Source organism: Astyanax mexicanus, chromosome 3 (genome assembly GCF_023375975.1).
Source record: "Astyanax mexicanus isolate ESR-SI-001 chromosome 3, AstMex3_surface, whole genome shotgun sequence".
Taxonomy (NCBI): domain Eukaryota; kingdom Metazoa; phylum Chordata; class Actinopteri; order Characiformes; family Acestrorhamphidae; genus Astyanax; species Astyanax mexicanus.
In genome coordinates this window covers 62,916,240-62,941,916 of record NC_064410.1, presented here as the reverse complement: position 1 = coordinate 62,941,916, position 25,677 = coordinate 62,916,240, and the positions used below count along the sequence as shown (strand labels likewise).

Sequence of the window (25,677 nt, the reverse complement as noted above, 5' to 3'; positions counted from 1 at the left end):
TTAGCACACTGGTACCATTAAACACTATATTTTATCCATATTCTTCTCCACTCAGAAATACTTCTGCGTTCAGTTTAGCAATACAATAATACAGACTGATACTTTAAAGTATTTTTTTATTTATTTAGTTGAGTAGTTGTTGCTTCTCATAATCTGGATTAGAACATTACTGAAATATTCACTATTCACTGTATACCTGTAACTCTACCTCTTCACTACTTTACTTTAACTGATGCTCTCAAACACTTTAAGAGACAAGAAATTCAAGTTCTCTATTTACTCTCTATAACCATAAAACAACCCCAAAAAGTGGAAGTTTTAATATATAGCATTATATTCCATAAAGAATAACGTATATTTTGCATTATAAGGTGCATTATATAAGTTAAACAAGCTCTGGATGTTAATTTACACACATTTCTCTCCTGAAAACTGTTTATTTGGGTAAGTAAAGTGCTTCTGTCTATTTACAGTAAGCTAACATTTCCAGATTTCCACTAAGGCTGGGTGCAGCAGCATTAGCATTAGCGGCTAACCACTAGTAAATGCAAGTCAACAGCGATACACACAGCGTGTTCTGGTGAGCCAGGGCAATATTAGCTAGCGGTTCTTACCACGTAGCTTGTTTTAACACGGTAAACACACAGACTACAGTCCAATATATTCACCTCTGAATGGTAAAAGAGAAAAAGCTAGTGTGGTTAGCGGCTAATGCTAATGCTACTTTACTGCGCCTTAATACCTGACTGGTAGAATTCATACATAAGAAGCACCAGATTATAAGGAGCTCTGATGATTTTTGGGAAAGTTAAAGGGAAAGATTTTAAGTGCACCTTATACTGTAAAAATATGGTATTTTAAATATAACTTAAAGTTCTGCTGTATTAAAGAAATATTAAATTTGTTTATTGATAGTTTAAAAAATTCACAATGCACCACCAACAACCATCCAAATAAAGTCTTACAGAAACTCAGAACAAACAGAAAGTCGAATGTATTGTAAAATATATATATTTTATGAGACACATGAGACAAAAAAGCTGCACACACACTCACACACACTATCACACAAACAGTCTATTGTATACTGATAGTATACAAAATAAAAGTCCTTTGTCTGGTTTTATTTGTGCCATTCTCAATATTCTCAGTTAGTCTATGTGGTTATTATTAGTCCTCGACTTTAAAAATAAAGTTTTCTTTCGAAAAAATAAAGTTTCTTGTCTAAAAATACACAAAAATTTGAACTTTCAGGACCCTGTTTTAGAGATCTATTGTCGAGCGTTTCAACTGTGCAAAATTCAACTTGATTTAGGGCGTGTCTGAATGTCTTTGCTATCGTAACGGCAGGAAAAGTACAACTTGTGTGACTCTATATGCACAAAAAATCATGGGTGTTTAATTTTGGGCGTAACCTGAAATAAGCCAATCAGAGTGTCTCTTGCTCATCATTCCCTTTAAGAGTCACGTGAGCTCTGATTTTGGTGGATTGCTATTTTAACGGTGCAGCTACCTGGACGTGTCCAACAAACTCTTCTCAGCAGAGGAAACTGAGCTGCTGGTTGACGCTGTGAAGGAGCTCCAGCAGCTCATTTACGGGAAAAGCAATGCCAAGATAGCAATGAACGTCTGGCTGTTGGCGTCTGTCTAGGTTGTATTCAGTCAGTGGAGCTCCTGTGTTTTCTGTTGCCAAGATAAACAAGATAAAACTCCAGAAATGTACCTGAACACACCTCATTTCATAATCAGAACACCACGCCCATCAGTGTAGATATATTCAGAAGCTCTGCTGCTATTTAAACCAGGCAGGAGGAAGGAGTGAAAATACACTGTTGGCAATGTGTAAGATAGCAATGAGCATTGAGACGCGCCTTGTAAAGGGTGTAAAATAGTGATAATATTTTGAATGATCTTTTATAGATGCCTTTTTAATAGTTATATACTAAAAACAGGCAAACAGACACATACATCATTAGAACAATAAAACATTAGTTGTCACACAGTTTAGTGATGTTGAGGAGACGTCTACATGTCCGTAAAGAAATATGGAGGTCGAACAGGAACGCGAGGGCTGTTCCAGGACAAGATCTGAGGCTTTGGTCAGCATTGAGATGATGCTTTTCATTGAACAATGAAAAGTACGAGTCTGAGGTGATGTTGCTCACAGTGTCAGAGATCAGCTGAAGATGATTTGAAGATGGTTCAGACCGTTGTCTTCATCAGTGAAGGGGTCTGATGAAGATTAGCACCACACGAGGCATCCGTCCACATCATCTCATGTAGCTTCTCATTCCAGGAAGCTGGGATATCACTGTTGGGAAAAGAGTTAATCTGGAATTAAATCCAGCTCAGAGCCCTCACTTCAATAGGTCTGGGTATCACATTAAAATGTTCGAAACCTTTTTCTAAATTGCAACTTAACTGCACTGTGTTTACCGTGTTTATGCACGTTTTTAATGCAAAGTATCAAAAATCTTTTTGATACCTTTTTGGTGTGGAATTTCGACACCCGGCCCTATTTATCAAAATAGAGAGAGTTTAGTATCTCATATCAAGATCAGAAGATGAAGCGAAACTATCCCTCAGGACATGACAGGCCCAATTTTAGTGATCTGTAGGCAAGAGTCGTCAACAGTGCACTGTGCAGCTTGATTTAGGGCGTGTCCGTGTATCTTTGCTATCATAACTATGGGAAAAGTACATCTTGCGCGACTCGAAACGAAAAACGAAAGGCTACTAATGTACCAATTCTCTTAATTAATCATGGGTGTGGTTGATTTTGGATGTAACATGAAATAAATATACCAATTAGCATGTCAATTGCCATTCCCTTTAAGAGCCAGGTGTGTTCTGACTCTGGCGGATTGCTGTTTTAATGGCGCAGCTTTACTACATCCCTGTTGGCGGCGCGATCAGTCGCGATCAGTCTATCTCACTCTGAGAGTGAGTGAGTGAGAGAGAGTGAAAGTGAGAGAGAGTGAGTTAAAAATTGATATAGAGAGTAAGAGAGAGAGTGAGATAGAGAATGAGATAAAGAGTGAGATAAAGAGTGATATAGAGTAAGAGAGAGAGTGAGCGAGAGTGAGATAGATAGTGAGTTAAAGAGTGAGATAGAGAGAAATGCCCAATTTTAGTGATCTATAAGCGAAAGTCGTCAACTGTGCACTGTGCAGCTTGATTTAGGGCGTGTCAGTGTGTCTTTGCTATCATAACGACGGGAAAAGTACACCTTGCACGGCTCGAAATGCAAACAACAGGCTACTGATGTACCAATTATCTTAATTAATCATGGGTGTGGTTGAATTTAGTCGTAATGTGAAATAAACCAATTATCGTGTCTATTGCTCATCATTTCCTTTAAGAGCCAGGGGTGCTCTGACTTTGGTGGATTGCTATTTTAACGGCGCAGCTTTACTACATCCCTGTTGGCGACGCAATCAGTCGCAGCGACCATTTTGGAAACAATACATAGAGCTTTTTTATTTTAATTGTTGCTAAATTGATTTTTATTTGTGCAGCTTGATTTAGGGTATGTCAGTGCGTCTTTGCTATCGTAATGATGGGAAAAGTACACCTCGCACAGCTTTAAACTTGCAAAAAGAATGTACTAATTCTCTTAATGGTTCTTTGTTGCGCATTCGTTACACGTTTGCACTATGCTGTCTATACTGTATTGTTATTCTATATTGCACTATGGTTCCGGAGGAACATAATTTTATTGTACTGTGTACCTGTTGTTGGAGCCAGTTTTAGTTTCCTTAGATTAAATTCTTATTTTGGTTAACTTACTTTGGTTTGCTGGCCTCAGGCCATGGACTTTTATTTTGACACAGTTTTTGGTCACCTGACCAGGTAAAGATGGCTGCCTCTCACTTAGTAGACAGTCTCAGTTAGACAAAGAAAAGGGTTGTAGTGATATAGTTTTTTACCGCTTTAACCACTTTAAGCTTGAATATTTGGAAGCCTTTGAACTTGGAAAAATAATTACTTAAGTTTATTCTTTAAACTTCTTTATGTTGAGTCTTTATATTTGGTTTACTTTGCATTAGTTGGATAACAAACAATTTGGATTGCTTCACTGTGTAGCACCTGTTTGGCTGCCTATATCCTCTCCCTTCTCCCTGCTGCCTGCCTGCCTGCCACTTCCCCTCTCCCTTCTCCCTGCTGCCTGCCTGCCTGCCACTTCCCCTCTCCCTTCTCCCTGCTGCCTGCCTGCCTGCCACTTCCCCTCTCCCTTCTCCCTGCTGCCTGCCTGCCTGCCTGCATGCCATTGCCCCTCTCCCTCTGCCTGCCTGCTACTTACCTGCTTGTGGCCTACTTACCTCCATCTTCAACATCTTCATTCATCTGGACCAAGGTATGAACAACAGCTGTACACAGTGTTTAAAGATAAGCGCGTGACAACCACTATACTACATCTACCCTTTTTAAAGATTTGATTGACTCGAAACTGGAACTCACACCTGTATTTAGATGTAATGACAATAAAAGCCTCTGTGACATCATCACCTTATACTATTTTTGTACTATTTATCAATTCCTTACTCAACAAGTATATGCCAGTGTATTTTTCCATTGTATGGAAACTTTAGGCAACACTTTGTCACAATTTACAGTACGGAAATTGGTTGGATAGGCAAACAACCATTATATAAATATAATGGAATACCCAATGGAAGGTAGCCCTGCTGGGCAAGACTACACACTGATAATAAGTTACGATTGGTGGGCACGCCCATTATGCAAATAAATTATGCTGGACATTTGGATTAGCACAAAAATATTGAATTCTGTCAATCAGTGGTGAGCAGTAAGGCCCTTTTAACCCTTCAGAGAAGGGGTGACAATAAGTGCATGTTAATAATTACATCATTTTTAATCAGGAAATATATATTATAGTTATTGCAAACTATAAGCATTTATTTTATAAATTAACAGAAATTAGCAGAAGGGGCACCCACTATATTAACTGCACGCCACTGCTGTCAAATAACTCCAACACTGAACACCATTTAAATGCGAATAAGTTAAATTTTCACTTTGAGAGTCAACTGGGTCAGCTCTCCATTTTTTTGCTGTGTAGAATGATGTCATTAAGTTGAGTTTTCTTTTTTACAGGTGTTGTGCTGAATTCTGCCTCCCTGCCAGAGTGTGTCTCTATCCGAGTGCAGGTTAGTCCCACAGCAGAATGAGTGCAACAGCGTAACGCACCTGACAACCAAGGGGAGTCAGATTTCAGCACAACACAAAAGAATTTCCTCTTTTTTTCTTCTATCTAAACTGTCCTAGAAAGTGTTTCCTACAGCAAACAAGAGCGAGATAGAGAGAGAGATATAAAGAGTGAGATATAGAGAGTGACATATAGAGAGTGAGATAGAGAGTGAGATAGAGAGTGAGATAGAGAGTGAGATATAGTGAGTGAGAGAGGGTGAGATAGAGAGTGAGAGACAGAGTGAGAGAGGGGGTGGGATAGAGAGTGAGATAGAGAGTGAGATAAAGAGTGAGATAGAGAGTGAGATATAGAGGGAGAGACAGAGTGAGAGAGAGGGTGGGATAGAGAGTGAGATAGAGAGTGAGATATAGAGGGAGAGACAGAGTGAGAGAGAGGGTGGGATAGAGAGTGAGATAAAGAGTGAGATAGAGAGTGAGATAGAGAGTGAGAGAGAGAGTGAGAGAGAGGGTGGGATAGAGAGTGAGATAGAGAGTGAGATAAAGAGTGATACAGAGAGTGAGATAGAGAGTGAGAGAGAGTGAGAGAGAGAGAGAGGGTGGGATAGAGAGTGAAATAAAGAGTGAGATAGAGAGTGAGAGAGAGTGAGAGAGAGGGTGGGATAGAGAGTGAGATAGAGAGTGAGATAAAGAGTGATACAGAGAGTGAGATAGAGAGTGAGAGAGAGTGAGAGAGAGAGAGAGGGTGGGATAGAGAGTGAAATAAAGAGTGAGATAGAGAGTGAGAGAGAGTGAGAGAGAGGGTGGGATAGAGAGTGAGATAGAGAGTGAGATAAAGAGTGAGATAGAGAGTGAGATAGAGAGTGAGAGAAAGTGAGAGAGAGGGTGGGATAGAGAGTAAGAGACAGAGTGAGAGGGAGAGTGAGATAGCGAGTGAGATAGAGAGTGAGATAGAGAGTGAGATAGAGAGTGAGATAGAGAGTGCTGTACCTCGGTTCTCTTTGCTGGGGTAAATTCTGGGGAAGGGTTTGAACTCTTCAGGAGGAGGGAAGTCCTCGATCGGGTGGAACTGAAACTTAGACTCAAAGTCATCTGGAAAAAAAAGAATAAAATACAGTAAATAATACAATTCAATTCAATTCAATTCAACTTTATTGTTAATGTTATACTGAATCAACACCTAGAACCACATCAACCAAATGATTCATATATTCATCAATATACTTAATAATAATACAATAAGTAATGTGTCTAAGTTAATGCTACATGTGGCCCTTGGATTTGCTAGGTTAATGCAACAGTATATGGTTACTATGGTATCCCAGGTGGTTGCGATGGTGTTGGTTGGTGGTTGCAAGGCGAGTGCTACAGTGTTGTAAAGATATTGCTATTTTTTTGGCAGATATTATGATGTTTAGTAGTTTAGTAGAGAGTGTTGCTAAGTAATTGCATGTACAGGTACAGGGGTTGGACAAAAAACTGAAACACCTGGTTTTAGAGCTCAATAATGTATTGTGGTGACGGACAGTTCTGGTGGAAACAGGAGAGTTGAGGTGCACATTGAATTCTGCGTGATTTGATCAGCCGTGGTTTTATGTTTTTTGGATACAATCCGGGTTAGCACCCGAACATCCCTTTCAGACAGCTTCCTCTTACAGCGTCCACAGTTAATCCTGTTGGATGTGGTTGGTCCTTCTTGGTGGTATGCTGACATTACCCTGGATACCGTGGCTCTTGATGCATCACAAATACTTGCTGTCTTGGTCACAGATGCTCCAGCGAGACGTGCACCAACAATGTGTCCTCTTTTGAACTCTGGTATGTCTCCCATAATGTTATAGTGTGCATTGTAATATTTAGAGCAGAACTGTGCTCTTACCCTGCTAATTGAACCTTCACACTCTGCTCTTACTGGTGCAATGTGCAATTAATGAAGATTGATCACCAGGCTGCTCCAATTTAGCCATGAAACCTAAAATCCCACACTAAACTGATGACAGGTGTTTCAGTTTCATTGCCAACCCCTGTATTTACAGAGTTATGAATTATGATTTAGAATAAGGTCATTTTTATACCAAGGCTGTAAAGGTGTCCGTTCCTGATGGAGCTGGGCGGAGCTGGAGGAAGAGGTGGAGGAGGAGGCGGGATTCTGCTGGATAATTCAGTTGTAGGAGAGCGAGCGGGCGGGGCAGGGGGAGGAGCCAAACGTCCAGCACCTGCTACAGTTAATCATGGTTAGAAAACACCTTGTTTGAGCTCAGGTAAAAACACCATGACCTGTTTCAATCAGCGCTGCAATAAAAAAGCTAATTCTAAAATGTTAAAAGCAACAATCCCAAAACTAAAAATGAAACCATTTACACAAAGGATGTTGCAGAGATGTTACCAAAACGTCACACCGCATCACAACATTAATAGAACGTTTCTTACATATTCTTTCCGGCTGGACGAATACTAACTTCATGGAAAAATTAACATTCCCAAAACTTTTAATTTAAAAACATTTTAAAAACTTAAAACCCATAAAACCCATTCATAAAAAAATACATCCAGACAACTTTCTGTAAATAACGTTTAGCAATGCTTTAAAAAGGTTTCCAGAAGTTTAGCCTGTGATGTAATAATGGTTTGTATCACAAAGTTATTACAACTTCCTCACATAACGTTTGCAGCTAGACAAATCCTAACATTATGCAAACATTCAAAAAGAAAAATTCCCAAAACTTAAAATAAAACAACGACACAAATGATGATGCAGAACGTTACCAGAATGTTAAAAAAAAAGCTAAATAAAAATGTTTTTTAAGATTTGCACCACAACGTTATCAAAACATTTCTCACATAACATTTTCAGCCAGACGATTATTACCATTGTGGAAACCTTCAAATTAAAACATTAAAAGGGTGACTTTGCATAGATGTTAGCAGAACATTCATAAAAAAAGAACGTAGCATGGCATTAATAATGTTCCAGGAACGTTCTAAAAATGTGTGATGTAATAATGTTTTACATCACAACGTTTTTACAACCTTTCTAACAAAGCGCTCCCAGCTCAACAAATACTAACATTCAAGACACAATAGAAACGATGACATATGTGAAGCTGCAGCAGCGTTACCAGAGCATTAAGAGACATCAAATAAAAACGTTTTAAGAACATCTAGAACATTTGACAGATGTTAACTGAACAGAACGTTAACTGTAACATTTAACAATTATCTTGGTACCTGCAGTCCTGGGTATGGCGGGGGGTCTCCGGCTGGGTGCAGTACAGGGGTAGGAGGGGGGCAGAGGGGGCACTGCGGGTCTGTAGGTGGGCGGGGGCACGGCGGGTACTTTAGGGGGCAGAGGGGGCGGAGTCGGGGGGAGGGAGGAGGGAAGACTGGGGGAGAATGAAGCAGGTAGGGGGGGTGGAGGAGGTGGAGGAGGAGATCCTAACTGACCCTGAGCGTCCCTGAAGCTCCCGAACCTCACGTCCAACACACCTGGAGAAAGGGGCGGGGCGTAGAAGAACCCGGGCGACCTATCAGGAGGGAGCGCGGACGGAGGGACGGAGGGTGGAGGAGGAGGGGGCGGAGTCGTGGGCATGGGGATGTAGTGTGATTGGACAGGGAGCCAGGTGGGTTTGGTGATCTGGGGCGGGGGAGGGGGGGGCGGGCAGGTAGGGAGGGGCGGGGGTCTGCAGGTGGAGCGTTCGGGGTAGAGTGAGAGTGGGGGCGGAGGAGGGGGCGGGGGCATGGTGGAGGGGGCGGGGCTTGGAGGTTTAAGGCTGGGCGGAGCTGGCTGGCTGGGGGAGGGCGGGGCCGTGTAGGAGGAGGCGGGGCGTGGTTTAGTTAAAGAGGCGGTTCTTTCTAGCGCTCTGTGGGACGGGGACAGGTCGGGGGTGCTGCGCCGTAAACTGTCCCCCTGAGACGGGACGTTCCACAGGGGCTGCTTCAGACTTGCAGAAGAACCAGATCGAGACACTGAGGAGAACAATCAAACAAACAAACAAACAAACAAACAATCATCAATTGCTCATCACTACATACTTTTTATTTTTCATTTATTCTATTTCTAGCTCCATATAATTTTTATTTCTTTACATCATGTTCCAGATTATTATGCACTTGACATTTTTGTTTGTTTGTGATTATATTTTAGCGTTGATGTAATTCCATCTGACCCTAGTGATACTGGAAAATGCTTTTATTTATATTTTGAAAAAAAAAAAATTAAATCTTTTTCCAAATTATTATGCGAAGTCCAGTTTTTGAAAACATTTAAAGAGTCATAATTAATATTATTTCAATCAGAAAATTGGGAGAAAATCAACACAAATAACAGTATCTCACCAAAGTGTCCACACCCCTCACATTACTTTAAATAATTATATTTAAATATGTTATGATTTTTTTTTCATGTGACATTTTGATACAGTGTAAAGTAGTCGGTGTACAGCTACAGTATAACAGTGTAAATTTATAAAATAACTTAGTGATGAGTCACATGACACCAGGTGTAAATGGGGAGCAGGTGTGTTAAATTTGCTGTTTTGGGTGAAATTTTCTCAAACTGGTCACTGGTTATATAACATGCCACCTCATAGCAAAGAACTCTCTGAGGATGTGAGAAAGAAGAGAAGCTCTTCATAAATATGGCCAAGGCTATAAGAAGACTGCTAACACCCTGAAACTGAGATACATACCTAGATGGTAATGTTAATCTTTAATCAATACTGCAGTGTGTGTCAGTGTGTATTAGCATGTATTAGTGTGTATCAGTGTGTATTAGCATGTATTAGCGTGCATCAGTGTGTATTGTGTGTGTATTAGTACATATCGGTGTGTATCGGTGTGTATCAGTGTGTATCGATGTGTATTAGTGTGTATTGGTATAGCTGGCAGTACCTGGACTGTGGTGTTGGATCTTGTCTCTTTGTCCCACCGGTCTGAGGACAGGAAATCCTGCAGCGAACAGCCCACTCAGAGTGGGTCCCTGTGCCGGGAGTCCCCCAGAACTCCCCCCATTATTCCCACCACCGTCCACACCACTCGCTTTACTGGGAGCTGTGGTGCGAAGAGAGAACGTACACACACAAACCAGTGAATAACAAAGTTTGAGTGACTAAACGACTTTACTACTTCCTGTTATTATCACCTGTGTGGGCGGAGTCTCCCTATACTCAACACTGATTCGCCTTTTTTCTAGGTGTTGTGCTGAATAAGTTAACAGATTCATCTCAGATTCGTTTTATCTCTAAACTGAAATGAAAGATAGAATTGCCTTCATTTTCGTGTTTGTTAATTTATTTATAAGTTACTTCTGTTTACAGTCTCCAGCTAGCCGCAAAATAACGACAGAAAACACTAAGAAAAACTAACAAAAACTAGTAAAACCCACTCTAAAAACGAATTAAAACGAACTGAATTGGGGCAGAAAAAGTAAAAACAAAATTTGGGGGTCGCAGGAGTAAACATGATTGAACTTCACGCATGGCCTCCATCATCCACATGGTTGGGCACGTGCTCGTAAACGTGAGCAGGTGTGGAAAGCTGTGCACCTCAGTCCAGCACAGTTTAGCAGTGCAGATATTTCCAGTTACAGCTGAATTCAGGCTTTTAATCCCAGAAAAACAGAAAACGCTCTTATTTACCTTTAAAAAAGCAGTTTAAATGCCTGATTAAAGGGCCGATTATTGTTGTTTTGCTGTTTTTCTCGGGATATTTTCCAGAGGACTTCAGTAACTAAGCCCAAATACTGTGTTTCGTTACTTAAGCATAAATGTAGGTTATCCAGATAAATCTCTTCATCCAGATAGAGTGAATCTGATTGTGATTGGTTGTAGAAAAGTATAAACATATACCGTCCCGACTCCCTATTGGTTTATACTGTGATCCATCACACCTGCATACGTCCCGTATTTCATCCTGCGGGGTTAACAGGAAGTGATGTAATGTGACTCACAGTGGAAGACAGGTGCGCTGCGGTCGTTCACCTGAGAGACCTTCTTCAGACGCATTCCTCTGTGTATATCCGCCAGCAGAGCACTGCGCCCGCCCCCTTCTGAGGGCGGGGCTTTAACAGGGTCTGGGAGTGACTGAGAAAAAGAGATATATATATATATATATATATGTAAATGAATAGTGAAGTGATCTATCAGATTATGAAGGAACACATAAGGAATCATGTAGTAACTTAAAAAGAGTGTTAAACAAACTAAAATACTCTGTGAAGAAGCTTTTAGATACTCTTATCTGGGGAGCTGTTTGTTAACTTGTAGTTTCTGAGGCTGAAAACTCTGATAAACTTATCCTGTACAACAGAGGAAACTCTTGCTCTTCCTTTCTTTCTTGGGGTCGCCCTGATGAGGGCCAGTTCCATCACTATGTTAATGTTGTTTTTCATAGTCTTTGCGGCACCTGCACTTGAGCACTGAGATTCTTCCTTTTGGATGAATTAGTTGAGCATTTCTTGCTTCTCATAATCTGGATTCGAACATTACTCAAATATTCACTATTCACTGTATACCTGTAACTCTACCTCTTCACTACTTTACTTTAACTGATGCTCTCAAACTTTACATTAAGAGACAAGAAATTCAAGTAATTAACTCTTGATGAGTTCAGCACAGCTGTTAACTGAAAGCCTGAATCCCAGGTGACTCTACCTCATACAACTGACTGAGAAAAATTAAATATAAAACATATTCTGGTTTGTTTAACACTTAATAATTTTATATGTTTTTCCTCATAGTTTGGATGATTTTAGTATTAATTTACAGTATAGAACATTTTAAAATAATAAAAACTGTGATACCGAGTGATCAGAGGGGGCGCTGTACTGAGAGGTTTCAAAGCATTTAGCATGAATTAAACATGAGAGACTGTGGAGACTCAGCTCTGAAAATGTGACACCACTGAGCGCCGTCTGCCCCAGTGTGTGTGTGTGTGTGTGTGTGTGCGTAATTTTATCTGTAATTAATAATGTAAGTGTGTGCAGGTGGCTGGCAGGAGGGTGGTGGTGATGAGCTGGTGTGTGTATCTGTTAAAGTGTTCATGTTGTGTGTGTATTGTGCTGATCTGTGGATTATCTGTTGGTTTGAGTGTGTATTAATGTGTGTGTGTGTGTGTTACCTGTAGCTGAGCTGGTGGTGGAGGTGGTGGAGGTGCTGGGGGTGGGGGAGGGGGAGGGACAGGCATGGCTGACCTTAAAAAACCTGTAAAATACAGAAATATGATCAAATATAGAGCTTTTTATTGCCAACACGTAAAAATGCTGAGTTTATTTGATTTTACCAAATTAAAAACCTCTGGAATATAATCAAGAGGAAGATGGATGATCACAAACCATCAAACCACCAAACTGAACTGCTTGATTTTTTGCACCGGGAGTAGAGCAGCATAAAGTTATCCAAAAGCAGTGTGTAAGACTGGTGGAGGAGAACATGATGCCAAGATGCATGAAGAAAACTGTGATTAAAAACCAACCAGGGTTATTCCACCAAATATTGATGATTTCTGAACTCTCTTTCTGAGCATTTTTTTGTTATTTCAGCCATTTCTCATTTTCTGTAAATAAATGCTCTAAATGATAATACTTTATTTGAAATTTGGGAGAAATGTTGTCTGTAGTTTATAGAATAAAACAACAATGTTCATTTTACTCAAACATAAACCTATAAATAGCAAAATCAGAGAAACTGATTCAGAAACTGAAGTGCTCTCTTCATTTTTTTCCAGAGCTGCATTGCAATTTTTAACATTTTTAAGAAAACTGTATAAAATTGTATAAAACACATACTTTTTATCCAATCAGAACAAGGAGTGAACACAAAGCTCCTATGTAGTGTCCGGGGTTTACTCACGACACTATATGAACCACAAGGGCCGCTAACTGTGCTAAACATTACCTCTTTCGCCGTTCAGAGGTGAGTATATCAGACTAAAGCCTGCTGTAACCTTGGCTAGCACTGCTGGAGCAGCATTAGCATTAGTCTATAACCATGCTAAGCGCTAGCTCTTATGCTGTTCAGAAGTGAGTATTATCAGCCTGTAGCCTGCTGCTAACCCCAGGCTAGCACTGGTGGAACACCATTAGCACTAGCCTCTAACCGCGCTAAGCACTAGCTCGTTCACCACCCAGCGGCGAGACCTGCTGAATTAAAAGGAAAACATGGTGACTCCTCTATTCCTTACTAGTGTGGCAAATATGATAATTATCAATCTTTGTTATAGGTACACATAAGTGGGAAATACACTATAACATTATAACAACACATGGATTTTAACATAGCCAATGAACTTTATGTCTTATGAATGCAAACATGGTTTACAGAATAGCACTATAATACATTAAATTACATTAAATTATGTGTTGTTATTATTATATTATGTGATATTATATTAAAAATTGACATGCCAAAAGTCATGGGGTAGCAGTATCAAAACTGATTGATTCTTTTCAATAAAAATATCCATATTTGATGTCATATTTCGATAATAATATATTACCAATTAAAAATATATACGATATATTGTCATTATATTTCAGAGGGTTTTTTTAATTTGGTAAACATAACGCCTCTGATTGGTTTACAGCAGTGCAACACCAGGAGGCAGCGAGACAAACAACAGTTAGAAACGTTTTAAAATAAAGACATTTTTACACTAATAACAGTCTTTACAATGTCATATGTTACTTTGCAACATGTGTAATAATGCTCTGCTAAGTGCAGTTCATTCACTGACCTAGTCTTAGAGTCTCTCAGAGTAAAACACCAAATCCACCGGAGATCCTATTTAAACCTATAGTTACTCACACACAGAGGTGGGTAGTCCAGGTCCAGAAAGTAAAACCATTTGTTTCTTAGCACTGAATTACTGGGTAAAACATGTACCCCTATAATATATGAAACAATGTTTTATTATTATATTATGTGATATTGCATGAAAAGCTGACATGCCAAAAGTCATGGGATATCAGTCTCTAATTGATTGATTTGTTTCAACAAAATTATCCATGGTTGACACCATGTTTCGATAATAATATATCGTCATAATGATATTTTCTCCACACTGTTACACACTGTTTCCATACAGCAGCACAAAAGTTCACCGCATGCTAAAGTCTATTGTTTCTTCACGCCGCAGTTCTACTGGAGATTCCGGGTTTTGCTTGGCAGGAAATTCGCCCATCAAACGCGGCCAACAGGAATCCTGCTTCCTCTCCAGGGTAAAACCAGCAGCTTCTGCCACAATAACCGGTATAAAGGTCTTGGGGAGATCCGTGCAGAAGCTCCCTTAAGGCCGTAACCTCAGCCCTCAGCCCTCAGCCCTGAGCCGGGATCAGTCCTTCAACTGAGCTTCTTCTGAGAGCCGGAGAGATCAGGATCCAACAATGGAGGCTGTTGTTGGGGAAGTGTAGCTGCCTGACCTCAGGTCAGCCCACGGTTCTCAGAGCTAGCAGTGATACAGGCTGCTGGTAAACACATAGCTGAGCTGAGGAACCGCACTGTCCTTTAACAGCTGCTTAACGAGGGGAATGTTCGGGGTTTAAGTTAATTTAAGTATAAATTAGACAGGAATGTGTGATTGGGAAAACAAGTACTGCATGTTTTTGAGAGCATGAAGCTGAAATTCATACCGGTTTGTTCATAGAATATAGTGAAAGTGGCAAAACAAGTGGTAGCAAAAGAGAAGAGACCCCTTCAGTTTCTCTGATTTTGCTATTTATAGGTTTATGTTTGAGTAAAATGAACATTGTTGTTTTATTCTATAAACTACAGACAACATTTCTCCCAAATTCCAAATAAAAATATTCTCATTTAGAGCATTTATTATAGAAAATTAGGAGAAATGGCTTACGTTTTAAGAGTTCAGAAATCAATATTTAGCGGAATAACCCTGGTTTTTAATCACAGTTTCATGCATCTCTTTGTGTTCTCCTCCACCAGTCTTACACACTGCTTTTGGATAACTTTATGCTGCTTTACTCCTGGTGCAAAAATTCAAGCAGTTCAGTTTGGTGGTTTGATGGCTTGTGATCACCCATCTTCCTCTTGATTATATTTTTTCCAGAGGTTTTCAATTTGGTAAAATAAAAAAACTCTTAATTTTTAAGTGGTCTCTTATTTTTTCCCTTTCCCATTTTTTTTTCATACATGCAAACATATCGCCTCTGATTGGTTAAAAGCACTGTGACACCAAGAGGCAGTGAGACAGAAAAGAGTTTTTTAAAATTAAAAAGACATTTTTACACTAATAACAGTGTTTCCAATGTTATATGTTACTTTACAACATGTGTAATAATGCCCTGCTAAGTGCAGTTCAGCCACTGACCTAGTCTTAGAGTCTCTGTAAAACACAGAATCCACCGGAGATCCTATTTAAACTATTTAAATCCTATTTACACACAGAGGTGGGTAAAGTCCAGGTCCAGTAAGTAAAAATCCAACCTGGAACTGTTCTAAACATCTAAACACCTACCTATCGCAGTTGTACTTGGCTGGTGGTGTTTTTCCTCCATAGACTAATTCTAACCATTTGTTTCTTAGCTCTGAATTACTGGGTAAAGTATATAAACACTGATGTGTTATTCACACAAATAATACAGGAATGAACTGCTATGCTGTTTCTAGCGCTGTTATTTAGCTACTATCTGACGAGGCAGCGTTGCTGCCCGGCTTCAGCTCTGCCTGTGGGCGGTCTCGAGGCGAGGTGGGCGGGGCCATGAATACTAATTCACGGGTTGATGTAGACACGGTGCTTTTCCTGATCGACTCATTTTTGTGAATATTTTCTTTTACTAGCTAGACTCCTGTATAACCCGTGTTTTAGAGCAGAGAGTTAGATTACAGATCAGAGGATATCCTGTGTTTTATATTGTATTGAGGTAAAACTCTGGAACTGGAGGGAATATCTGAAGCTGAAACTGAAGCTCATTGTGTCAAATCTAAAGAAGCAGCAGCAGATCCGCCTCCTAACAACCTGAACCTGACGACATCAACATCATCATCATCACCTCCCTCGAGTCTCATTAAAACACACACCATGCTGCTCACACACAGCGTTCTGCTGGAGGACCCATGCGGAAAATCATACATGATATAAAACCGTGTGTAATACTGTATATTAAATATTCAGCTCTGGAAAAAAGATGCAGAGAAGAGATGCATATTCATAAAGTTTTAAGAGTTCAGAAATCAATATTTGGTGGAATAATCCTGGTTTTTAATCACAGTTTTTTTCATGCATCTTGGCATCATGTTCTCCTCCACCAGTCTTACACACTGCTTTTGGCAAAGGCGTAGGAGCGGGTTTGATATTGAGGGGGGAAACATTTGCTACAATGAATCAAAGCCCACTCTATAGTGACAGTTAATCACAAAGAAAATTGTTTTTTTGTTAAATCCATCTAAAGGTGACTTTATAACCTAAATGTTACAACTCCACATCACAATTACTGCTGTTAAAAAATTATTATGCACGCAATGTCTGAATTATATATATATATATATATATATATATATATATATATATATATATATATATATATATATAATGTGTTGATTGATTTCAGCACCATAGTAATGCCTAAATATGCACCCCCGCCAGGAAAAGCACCCCCTCTCTTCTTAACAAAATTGATAAAAAGTTTAATTCAAAGAATGCTCTCGAGAGGGGGTGCTTTTCATGGCGGGGGTGCAGGTTTCGTTGCGCTTACAAAATAAAAGTTTATTTGTGTTCATTTTTGGGGGACAAATCCACCTATTTCTGATGTTCCACCGGTTCCTATGCCAATGGCTTTTGGATAACTTTATGCTGCTTTACTCCTGGTGCAAAAATTCAAGCAGTTCAGTTTGGTGGTTTGATGGTTTGTGATCATCCATCTTCCTCTTGATTATATTCCAGAGGTTTTCAATTTGGTAAAATAAAAGAAAATCATCATTTTTAAGTGCTCTCTTATTTTTTTCCAGAGCTGTATATAAGGGAAAGAAGGTGTATTTGTGTTGGAACCAGTCAGCAGTCTAAAATGTTGTCTAACCAAAGGTCATTTAAACAGAACACACATACCGCGTAGGATGGTGCAATTTCATGGATTTCTGTGTTCTAAGTAGGAAAAGTTCAAACTCTCAGCAAAAGTTGGATTTTTTTTTATCCCATTTTCTCCCCAATTTACCAGGCCAATTACCCAACTCATTCATTAGAACCCTATCACTAGTGATGCTCCAACACCAGGAGAGTAAAGACTAGCACATGCCTCCTCCGATACATGTGAAGTCAGACTCCACCCCTTTTTGAACTGCTGCTGATGCAGCTATGCATTGCATTAATTTACAATGGGGCATATATGCAGCTGAAACATTAGGGAACAGCCTAGTGCAAAATCCTAAATTATATTATCAACATTAACATTTTAATGTTTAGCTTTTAGAAAAATGTTTTTTTTGGGAGGGGGGGGGGGTGGTAGTGCACTATAGGACTCTGTGGGCGTGGCCTAAGCTTTTGTTCTTAATGGCTTTATTTTTTCTCCTTACATTACTTTTACTTTTATACTTTAAGTAGTTTTGAAACCAGTATTTTTTTAAACAATTTTACTTAAAGAGTAAAAAGCTTGAGTTGATGCTTCAACTTCTACAAGTATTTTAAACCTGCAGAGTAATAAACGAAGATACTTTTCACACCATTTCTACTATTTTTTTACTATATTTCACAGCCAATTGTCAGTGATATTATAACACAGTGGAAGGGACTGGAGGTGCCTATAGATCTCTACAGACTATTTTACAGACAAAATATATCACACTTTTACTAAGTGATAAACCTCCTGCATCCGGACTGCAATTGTAAAAACTGGAGGAATAGTGAGTGTTTAGGCTTTTTTCTCGGTCACATGACCTCATCACGTTCAGTAGCTCCTCCATTTCCACTCGCTGTTGTGTTTTTAATGTGTATCTCCGTGGCAACGCAGTATCCAAAGTGTAATTACGGTGTGTGGCAGTGGACAAATAGCTATTTAGACGAAACTCAGAGATGTGCGTCCGGACGGGTCTAAAATTACCGGAGGAGCACAGAGTTCAGAGAAAAACAGTAGATAATTCAGCCTGTCATTTTCTCAGAGGACGTCTGAGAAAAACACGTACATGGTTGTTCTGGACGGGAATAAAATCACAGAGGATAGAAACCCCCATAAAAGAGAAAAGTACCACAGAACACCCTGAGAAACTAATCCTGTCTGAATATCGTTTATCGCAATTATTTCTGGAACAATATATATCATAATATATCGTGCCAAGACTAATCCTTCTAGTTCATTTCTATTATAGTCTCTTTATAAATAAAGACAGTCTGATTATAACAGTGTATATATTTATATATATACAGTCTGATCTACTGAAGTAGGTTCAAAACTAAAGTTACCCTTGTCCCAGCAGTAGACAGTGTCCTAAAAAAACAGTAGATAATTCAGCTTGTAATTTTTTCAGAGGACGTCTGAGAAAAACACATTTACATGGTTGTTCTGGACGTGAATAAAATCACAGAGGAGAGAAACCCAGATAAAAGAGAAAATTACCCCAGAACCTCCTGAGAAACTAATCCTGTCCGGATAGGGCTTATAAAATGACAATAATATTGTTTATCGCAATTATTTCTGGAACAATATATCATGCCTAATCTAATAGTTTATTTCTAATATAGTCTCTTTATAAATAAAGACAGTGTGATTATAACAGTGTATTTATACAGTCTGATCTACTGAAGTAGGTTCAAAACTAAATTTACCCTTACCTCAGTAAGTGTCCCAGCAGTAGACAGTGTCCCCGCAGTAGACAGTGTCCCAGCAGTAGACAGTGTCCCCGCAGTAGACAGTGTCCCAGCAGTAGACAGTGTCCCCGCAGCGGATAGTGTTACAGGGTTAAAATTAGCTTCTCCTCAGTGCGGCTAAACTCTCTCACTTTACCCTTCCTGTAATAATAATCCCATTTCTCGAGCTCATTTCAGCTCAGCAGAACCAGAACCCGCCTCAAACCCACCCAGAACACACCGAACCGAGCTCACGAGCCCGCACGAGCCGCGGGGACAGCCTGCGCCCCTTTATGCGCGCGCGCTCTGCTCGCTCTGGACTCCACCGCGCGCTCCGAGCGCACCAGCGTCACGCCGCATGCAAATGAGTCCTCAAAATTGGGCGGAGCTCTGGAGTAACCCGGTGCTGCCTTCAACAAGTGCAGAGTAACAGAGTGAGAGTATTACTCTTTACTAACATAATTAATAGATAATTAATAATTACTGTAATTAATACTAAAGATAAACACGGAGTACAATGTCCACATGTTTGTGGACACCCCTTCTAATGAATACTGCATTAAATAGATAGAAGGATGGATGGATGGATGGATGGATGGATGCATAGATAGATCGTAGCAGTGTAAGTACTACAGTGGATATTGTAAATATAATTTAGTTTAGAGATGTGTTGCTAGGCAGTTCCTATGGTATTCCAGGTGGTTGCTAAGGTGTTGTTAGGTGTCTGTTAGGGCAACCCAAGTTGTTGCTAAGGTGTTTGTAAGTGGGAGTTTCTCTGATTTTACCAAATTGAAAACCTCTGGAATATAATCAAGAGGAAGATGGATGATCACAAACCATCAAACCACCAAACTGAACTGCTTGTATTTTTACACCAGGAGTAAAGCAGCATAAAGTTATCCAAAAGCAGTGTGTAAGACTGGTGGAGGAGAACATGATGCCAAGATGTATGAAAACTGTGATTAAAAACCAGGGTTATTCCACCAAATATAGATTTTTTTTGTACTCTTAAAACTTTATGAATATGAACTTGTTTTCTTGGCATTATTTGAGGTCTGAAAGCTCTGCATCTTTTTTTCTTATATCAGCCATTTCTCATTTTCTGCAAATAAGTGCTCTAAATGACAATATTTTACTGCAGTGGATGTTGTAAATATAGTTTAGTAGAGCTGTGTTGCTAGGCAGTTACTATGGTATTCCAAGTGGTTGCTAAGGTGTTGTTAGGTGTCTGCTAGGGTAAGCCAAGTTGTTGCTAAGGTGTTGGTAAGTGTGGGGAAAAATCCAACATTGCATGTCCAGCAATTTTACACATCACAGGTTTTGCATAGTATATATAGAACATATAAGTGTGTTTTAGCTGATAAGTAGATAACCCCCACTGGTGTTGTGTAAATCCAGAGATAGCTTCCCAGCAGGGAGTCTATTTAAGGTGTCCTGATAGATAGAGAGAGAGAGAGAGAGAGAGAGAGAGAGAGAGAGAGAGAGAGAGACACACACACAAAAAAACAGAGATGTAGTTTCATTTCTACACCTAAATACTTAATTTGAGTGAGTTCCACAGATTGCAAATTACAAAATAATATATACCTGGAGAAACATGAGTATGTACCAGTATGCAACTGCATTCAGTTTTGGTCACATGAGTTGTTTGAGCTTCTTAAAAATATATAAAGCATCTCATTACTTATTACATACAGTTACGTATATATATACATATACAGGCCAGATCTGTGGAGTGCATGACTTATACAGCTCCACTTAAAAATTATGAGTTTCTTTGATTTTACCAAATTGAAAACCTCTGGAATATAATCAAGAGGAAGATGGATGATCACAAGCCATCAAACCACCAAACTGAACTGCTTGAATTTTTGCACCAGGAGTAAAGCAGCATAAAGTTATCCAAAAGCAGTGTGTAAGACTGGTGGAGGAGAACATGATGCCAAGATGCATGAAAAACTGTGATTAAAAACCAGAGTTATTCCACCAAATACTGATTTCTGAACTCTTAAAACTTTATGAATATGAACTTGTTTTTTTTTTTTTGCATTATTTGAGGTCTGAAAGCTCTGCATCTTTTTTGTTATTTCAGTCATTTCTCATTTTCTGTAAATAAATGCTGTAAATGAGAATATTTTTGTTTGTAATTTGGGAGAAATGTTGTCTGTAGTTTATAGAATAAAACAACAATGTTCATTTTACTCAAACATAAACCTATAAAAAGCAAAATCAGAGAAACTCATTCAGAAACTGAAGTGCTCTCTTCATTTTTTCCAGAGCTGTATGTCATTGTCTTGTGGACAGATTCTCCCACCTGAGCTGTAGATCTCTGCAGCTCCTCCAGAGTGATTATGGGCCTCTTGGCTGCATCTCTGACCAGAGACAGAGCGGTAGAGAGAAAGAGAGAAATCGAAAGAGTAAGAGTGAGAAATAAAGAGGTAGAGAGAGAAGTAGAGAGTAAGAGAGAGAAGTAGAGAGTAAGAGAGAGAGTGAGAAAGAGAGAGAGAGAGGGAGAGAGAGAGAGAGAGAGAGAGAGAGAGAGGGAATGCTGAGACTCAGGGTGGGTCAGGTCTAAAGATGACAGCCTGAGGCGACGTGGCGTCCATCAGACACACTGACAGCTTTAAATACTGTATCTCAGATCATCATTACTGCCCCGCCCAGTACACTCACCAGTGCACTCACCTGTACTTTTACCATTGCATTTACCTGTGCACTTACCTGTACACTCTCACCTGTACACTCACCAGTGCACCTACCTGAACACTCACCTGTACTATTACCTGTGCACTCACCTTTACACTCTCACCTGAACACTCACCTGTACACTCTTACCTGTATACTCTCACCTGTACACTTACCAGTGCACTCACCTGTTCACTCTCACCTGTACACTCAGCTATACATTTACCTGTACAATCACTTGTACACTCACCAGTGCACTCACCTGTACTTTTACGTGTGCATTTACCTGTGCACTCACCTGTACACTCTCACCTGTACACTCACTTTTACACTCACCAGTGCACTCACCTATACACTCTCACCTGTACACTCAGTTATACATTTACCTGTACACTCACCAGAACACTAACCTGCACAATCACCTGAACACTCACCAGTGCACTCACCAGTACTCTCACCTAAACACTGACCTGTACATTTACCTGAACACTCACCAGTACATTCACCTGTACATTTACAGGGCCTTGCGAAAGTATTCACCCCCCTTTACATTTTTCACATTTTGTTACCTCACAACCTGGAATTCAAAGGGAATATTTGAGGGTCTGCATCATTTAATTTACAGACCATGCATACAACTTACTACATCTACATTTTTTTTATTGTGAAGCAAACAACAAATAGGACAAAATAACTGAAAACATCAGTGTGCATAACTATTCACCCCCGTAAGTCAGTACTTTGTAGAGCCACCTTTTGCAGCAATTACAGCTGCAAGTCGCTTTGGATAAGTCTCTATGAGCTTGCCACATCTTGCCACTGGAATTTTTGCCCATTCCACGTGGCAAAACTGCTCCAGCTCCTTCAAGTTAGATGGTTTCCGTTGGTGAACAGCAATCTTCAAGTCTGACCACAGATTCTCAATTGGATTAAGGTCTGGGCTTTGGCTGGGCCATTCCAATATGTTTACACGTTTCCTCTTGAACCACTCAAGTGTTGCTTTAGCAGTATGCTTTGGGTCATTGTCCTGTTGGAAGGTAAATCTCCGCCCTAGTCTCAAATCACTTACAGACGTAAACAGGTTTTGCTCAAGAATATCCCTGTATTTAGCACCATCCATCTTCCCCTCGACTCGGACCAGTTTTCCAGTCCCTGCTGCTTAAAAACATCCCCACAGCATGATGCTTCCACCACCATGTTTCACTGTGGGGATGGTGTTCTTGGGGTGATGAGATGTGTTGGGTTTGCGCCAGATATAGCGTTTTCCTTGGTGGCCAAAAAGTTCAATTTTGGTCTCATCTGAACACAGTACCTTCCTCCATACAGTTTGGGAGTCTCCCACATGCATTTTTGCAAACTCGAAACGAGCCTTCCTATTTTTGCCTGTAAGTAAATGTTTTTTTCTGGCCACTCTTCCATAAAGCCCAACTCTATGGAGTGTACGGCTTATTGTGGTCGTATGAACAGATACTCCAGTCTCTGCTTGGGAACTCTGCAGCTCCTTCAGGGTTACCTTTGGTCTCTGTGCTGCCTCTCTGATTAATGCCCTCCTTGACCGGGCTGAGAGTTTTGGTGGGCGGCCCTCTCTTGGCAGGTTTGTTGTGGTACCATGTTCTTTCCATTTGATGATGATGGATTTGATGGTGCTCCGGGGGATCATCAGAGATTTGGATATTTTTTTATAAGCCAACCCTGACTTATACTTCTCTACAACTTTATCCCTGACTTGCTTGGAGAGCTCCTTGGTCTTCATGGTGTTGTTTGGTTAGCTTAATGGTGCTGCAGCCTCTGGGGCCTTTCAGAAAAGGTGTGTATATACTGACAGATCATGTGACACTTAGATTGAAGCATGTGACTTCTGAAGGTAATTGGTTGCAGCAGAACTTTTTAGGGGCTTCATAACAAAGGGGGTGAATACATATGCACATGCCAATTTTCAGTTTTTTATTTTCATATTTTCTTTATATACATATATATATTTTTCTCATTTCACTTCTAAAACGTAGGCTATTTTGTGCAGATGCATCACATTAAATTCAGATAAAAAAAAATACATACAGGTTGTAATGTAGTAAAATAGGGAAATAATCCAAGGGGGTGAATACTTTTGCAAGGCACTGTACCTGTGCACTCTCACCAGTATACTCACCTGTACTCTCACCAGTACACTCATCTAAACACTCACTTGCGCACTCACATGAACTCATCTGTACACTCACCAGTACTCTCACCTCTACGTTTGCCTCTACACTAACTTGTACATTTTCCTGTGCACTCACCTGTGCACTCACCTGCACACTCACCTGCACACTCACCTGCACACTCTCACAGCCAGCACTGTCCTCTAAACACCATCACAGCCAGCGCGCCTCAATACATGACCTTTATTATAATCCACAGCATTGTTAGAGTTTAATTACAGAGTTTAACAGCTGATTACAATAGCAGGTGTGAGGCTCACCTGTCACCTGTCAGGTATGTAAATGCCCTCATTATCAGCCTGTTTCAGTATATTTTGTGTATTAACTACCAATCCTGCATTAATATTTTTACTATAAAATATATAAAATATATACTGTATTACTGTATATTATAATATTAATGTTCAGTACAGAATTGGGACACACATTTATATATTACATTTAATTTATTCACTAAATAGATGTTTTCCATTTAACTAATTTTAGAGTCTTGTTTAACACAAAATATAAATAAAATATAACTGAATTGTCAATAAATGAGCCAAATTTGATCACAATTTGATCATCCTTCATTAATTGTTAGCAGGTACATCGAAGCATCACAGCACTTAAGTGATTCATCGCAATTTTCATTTACCTATAAACATATCCTTCACACAATGTTATTATAGTACTGCCTTCATACAAATATAATACATGTATATATATATATATTTTTTCTATAATATAAAATCCTTCATAAAACAAATATATTCAAAATACATTCTGTAAACATTACTAAAATATAAAGCGTCCAGTAGAGGCACATTTCTGCTGCTTCTCTCTGCTTCTCTGCATTGTAGCAACTATGGCAACTCTGTCTTCATATCTATCTATCTATATATATATCTATATGTGGAAATATATATATATATATATATTTCATCTTCATATATGTCCATTGGAGTATATATGTTCATTGGAGTAGTCCTTCAAAGCACAATAGCACGAGTCCAGCACTGTAGCTCCTTAAGGCAAAACAAATAAAATAAAATAAAATAAAATGAAGTCTGCAGAGTCCACTTCAAGGAAAAAATAGACCAATTTTTCTTTTATCCTGCAAAAATGTGTATTATCAAATGTTTAGAATGTAAGCAATTCCCTACAGAGTGAGTTTCTATCTACTTCAGCTTTGCGAAGGAATTTAAGATAGTAGTAGATAATGTAGGCTTAAGGGAGTGCGAACACACCAGACAGTTCTGTGAGACTTTCCTTTAAATCTTTAAATTTCGCTTTAGCATTATTCTAACGTTTTCACCCTGCAAAAAATAATTTTGTACTCTCTCTCTCTCTCTCTCTCTATATATATATATATATATATATATATATATATATATATATATATATATATATATATATATACTTTTAGAATTTTTATACTAATTTTAAAAATATGCAAAAACTTGCTGGAGGTAAGACAGTGCCTGGTTTCTGGTGTATTTCTATCTTGGCAACAATACAAAATAAAATAACTGTTAATTTCATTGTAAGATTACTGTATTACTGTGTGATATGATATAATAGTTTGGGAGGGGGGGGGGGGTATGAATTTTGGCTATGTATAATCCACTAAGGGTTATTAATTTGTAATGCGCTATCTAATAAAGTATTGTTAGATAAAGATTGGTGTCAGAAGTGGCTTGTTTGGGTTGTGTTTAAACCATGTGATATATTGCAACCAATTTTTCTTATATCCTGCAAAAATGTATATTATTAAAAGCAATCCCATTTAAAGTGGGTTTTGGTGTGAAATGCTGCATTCTGGATAAACCTTTGGGCAACTATGATTTTATTAGCA

The 25,677-nt window shown here is 39.3% G+C and overlaps 2 protein-coding genes across 8 annotated transcripts in view; one reads left to right on the top strand and one right to left on the bottom strand.

Annotated features, from left to right (window-relative positions):
* Positions 1-25,677, top strand: part of wu:fc38h03 (acetylcholinesterase collagenic tail peptide) — a 761,412-nt gene that overhangs the window by 28,711 nt on the left and 707,024 nt on the right. The window lies entirely within an intron of this gene.
* On the bottom strand, positions 160-19,265 carry wipf3 (WAS/WASL interacting protein family member 3). Of its 2 annotated transcripts, none has more exons than XM_049475998.1 (8): positions 18,940-19,265; positions 12,286-12,368; positions 11,117-11,249; positions 10,060-10,218; positions 8,398-9,135; positions 7,245-7,385; positions 6,160-6,261; positions 160-2,311 (listed from the first exon to the last, which is right to left on the bottom strand). In XM_049475998.1, the coding sequence occupies exons 2-8, from the start codon at positions 12,349-12,351 to the stop codon at positions 2,271-2,273; spliced, it is 1,380 nt and encodes a 459-aa protein (XP_049331955.1). In that variant the 5' UTR covers positions 12,352-12,368; positions 18,940-19,265; the 3' UTR covers positions 160-2,270. The 2 variants fall into 2 exon arrangements, with proteins under 2 accessions (XP_049331955.1, XP_049331954.1); XM_049475997.1 differs by having other exon boundaries at positions 7,245-7,388; positions 18,940-19,264.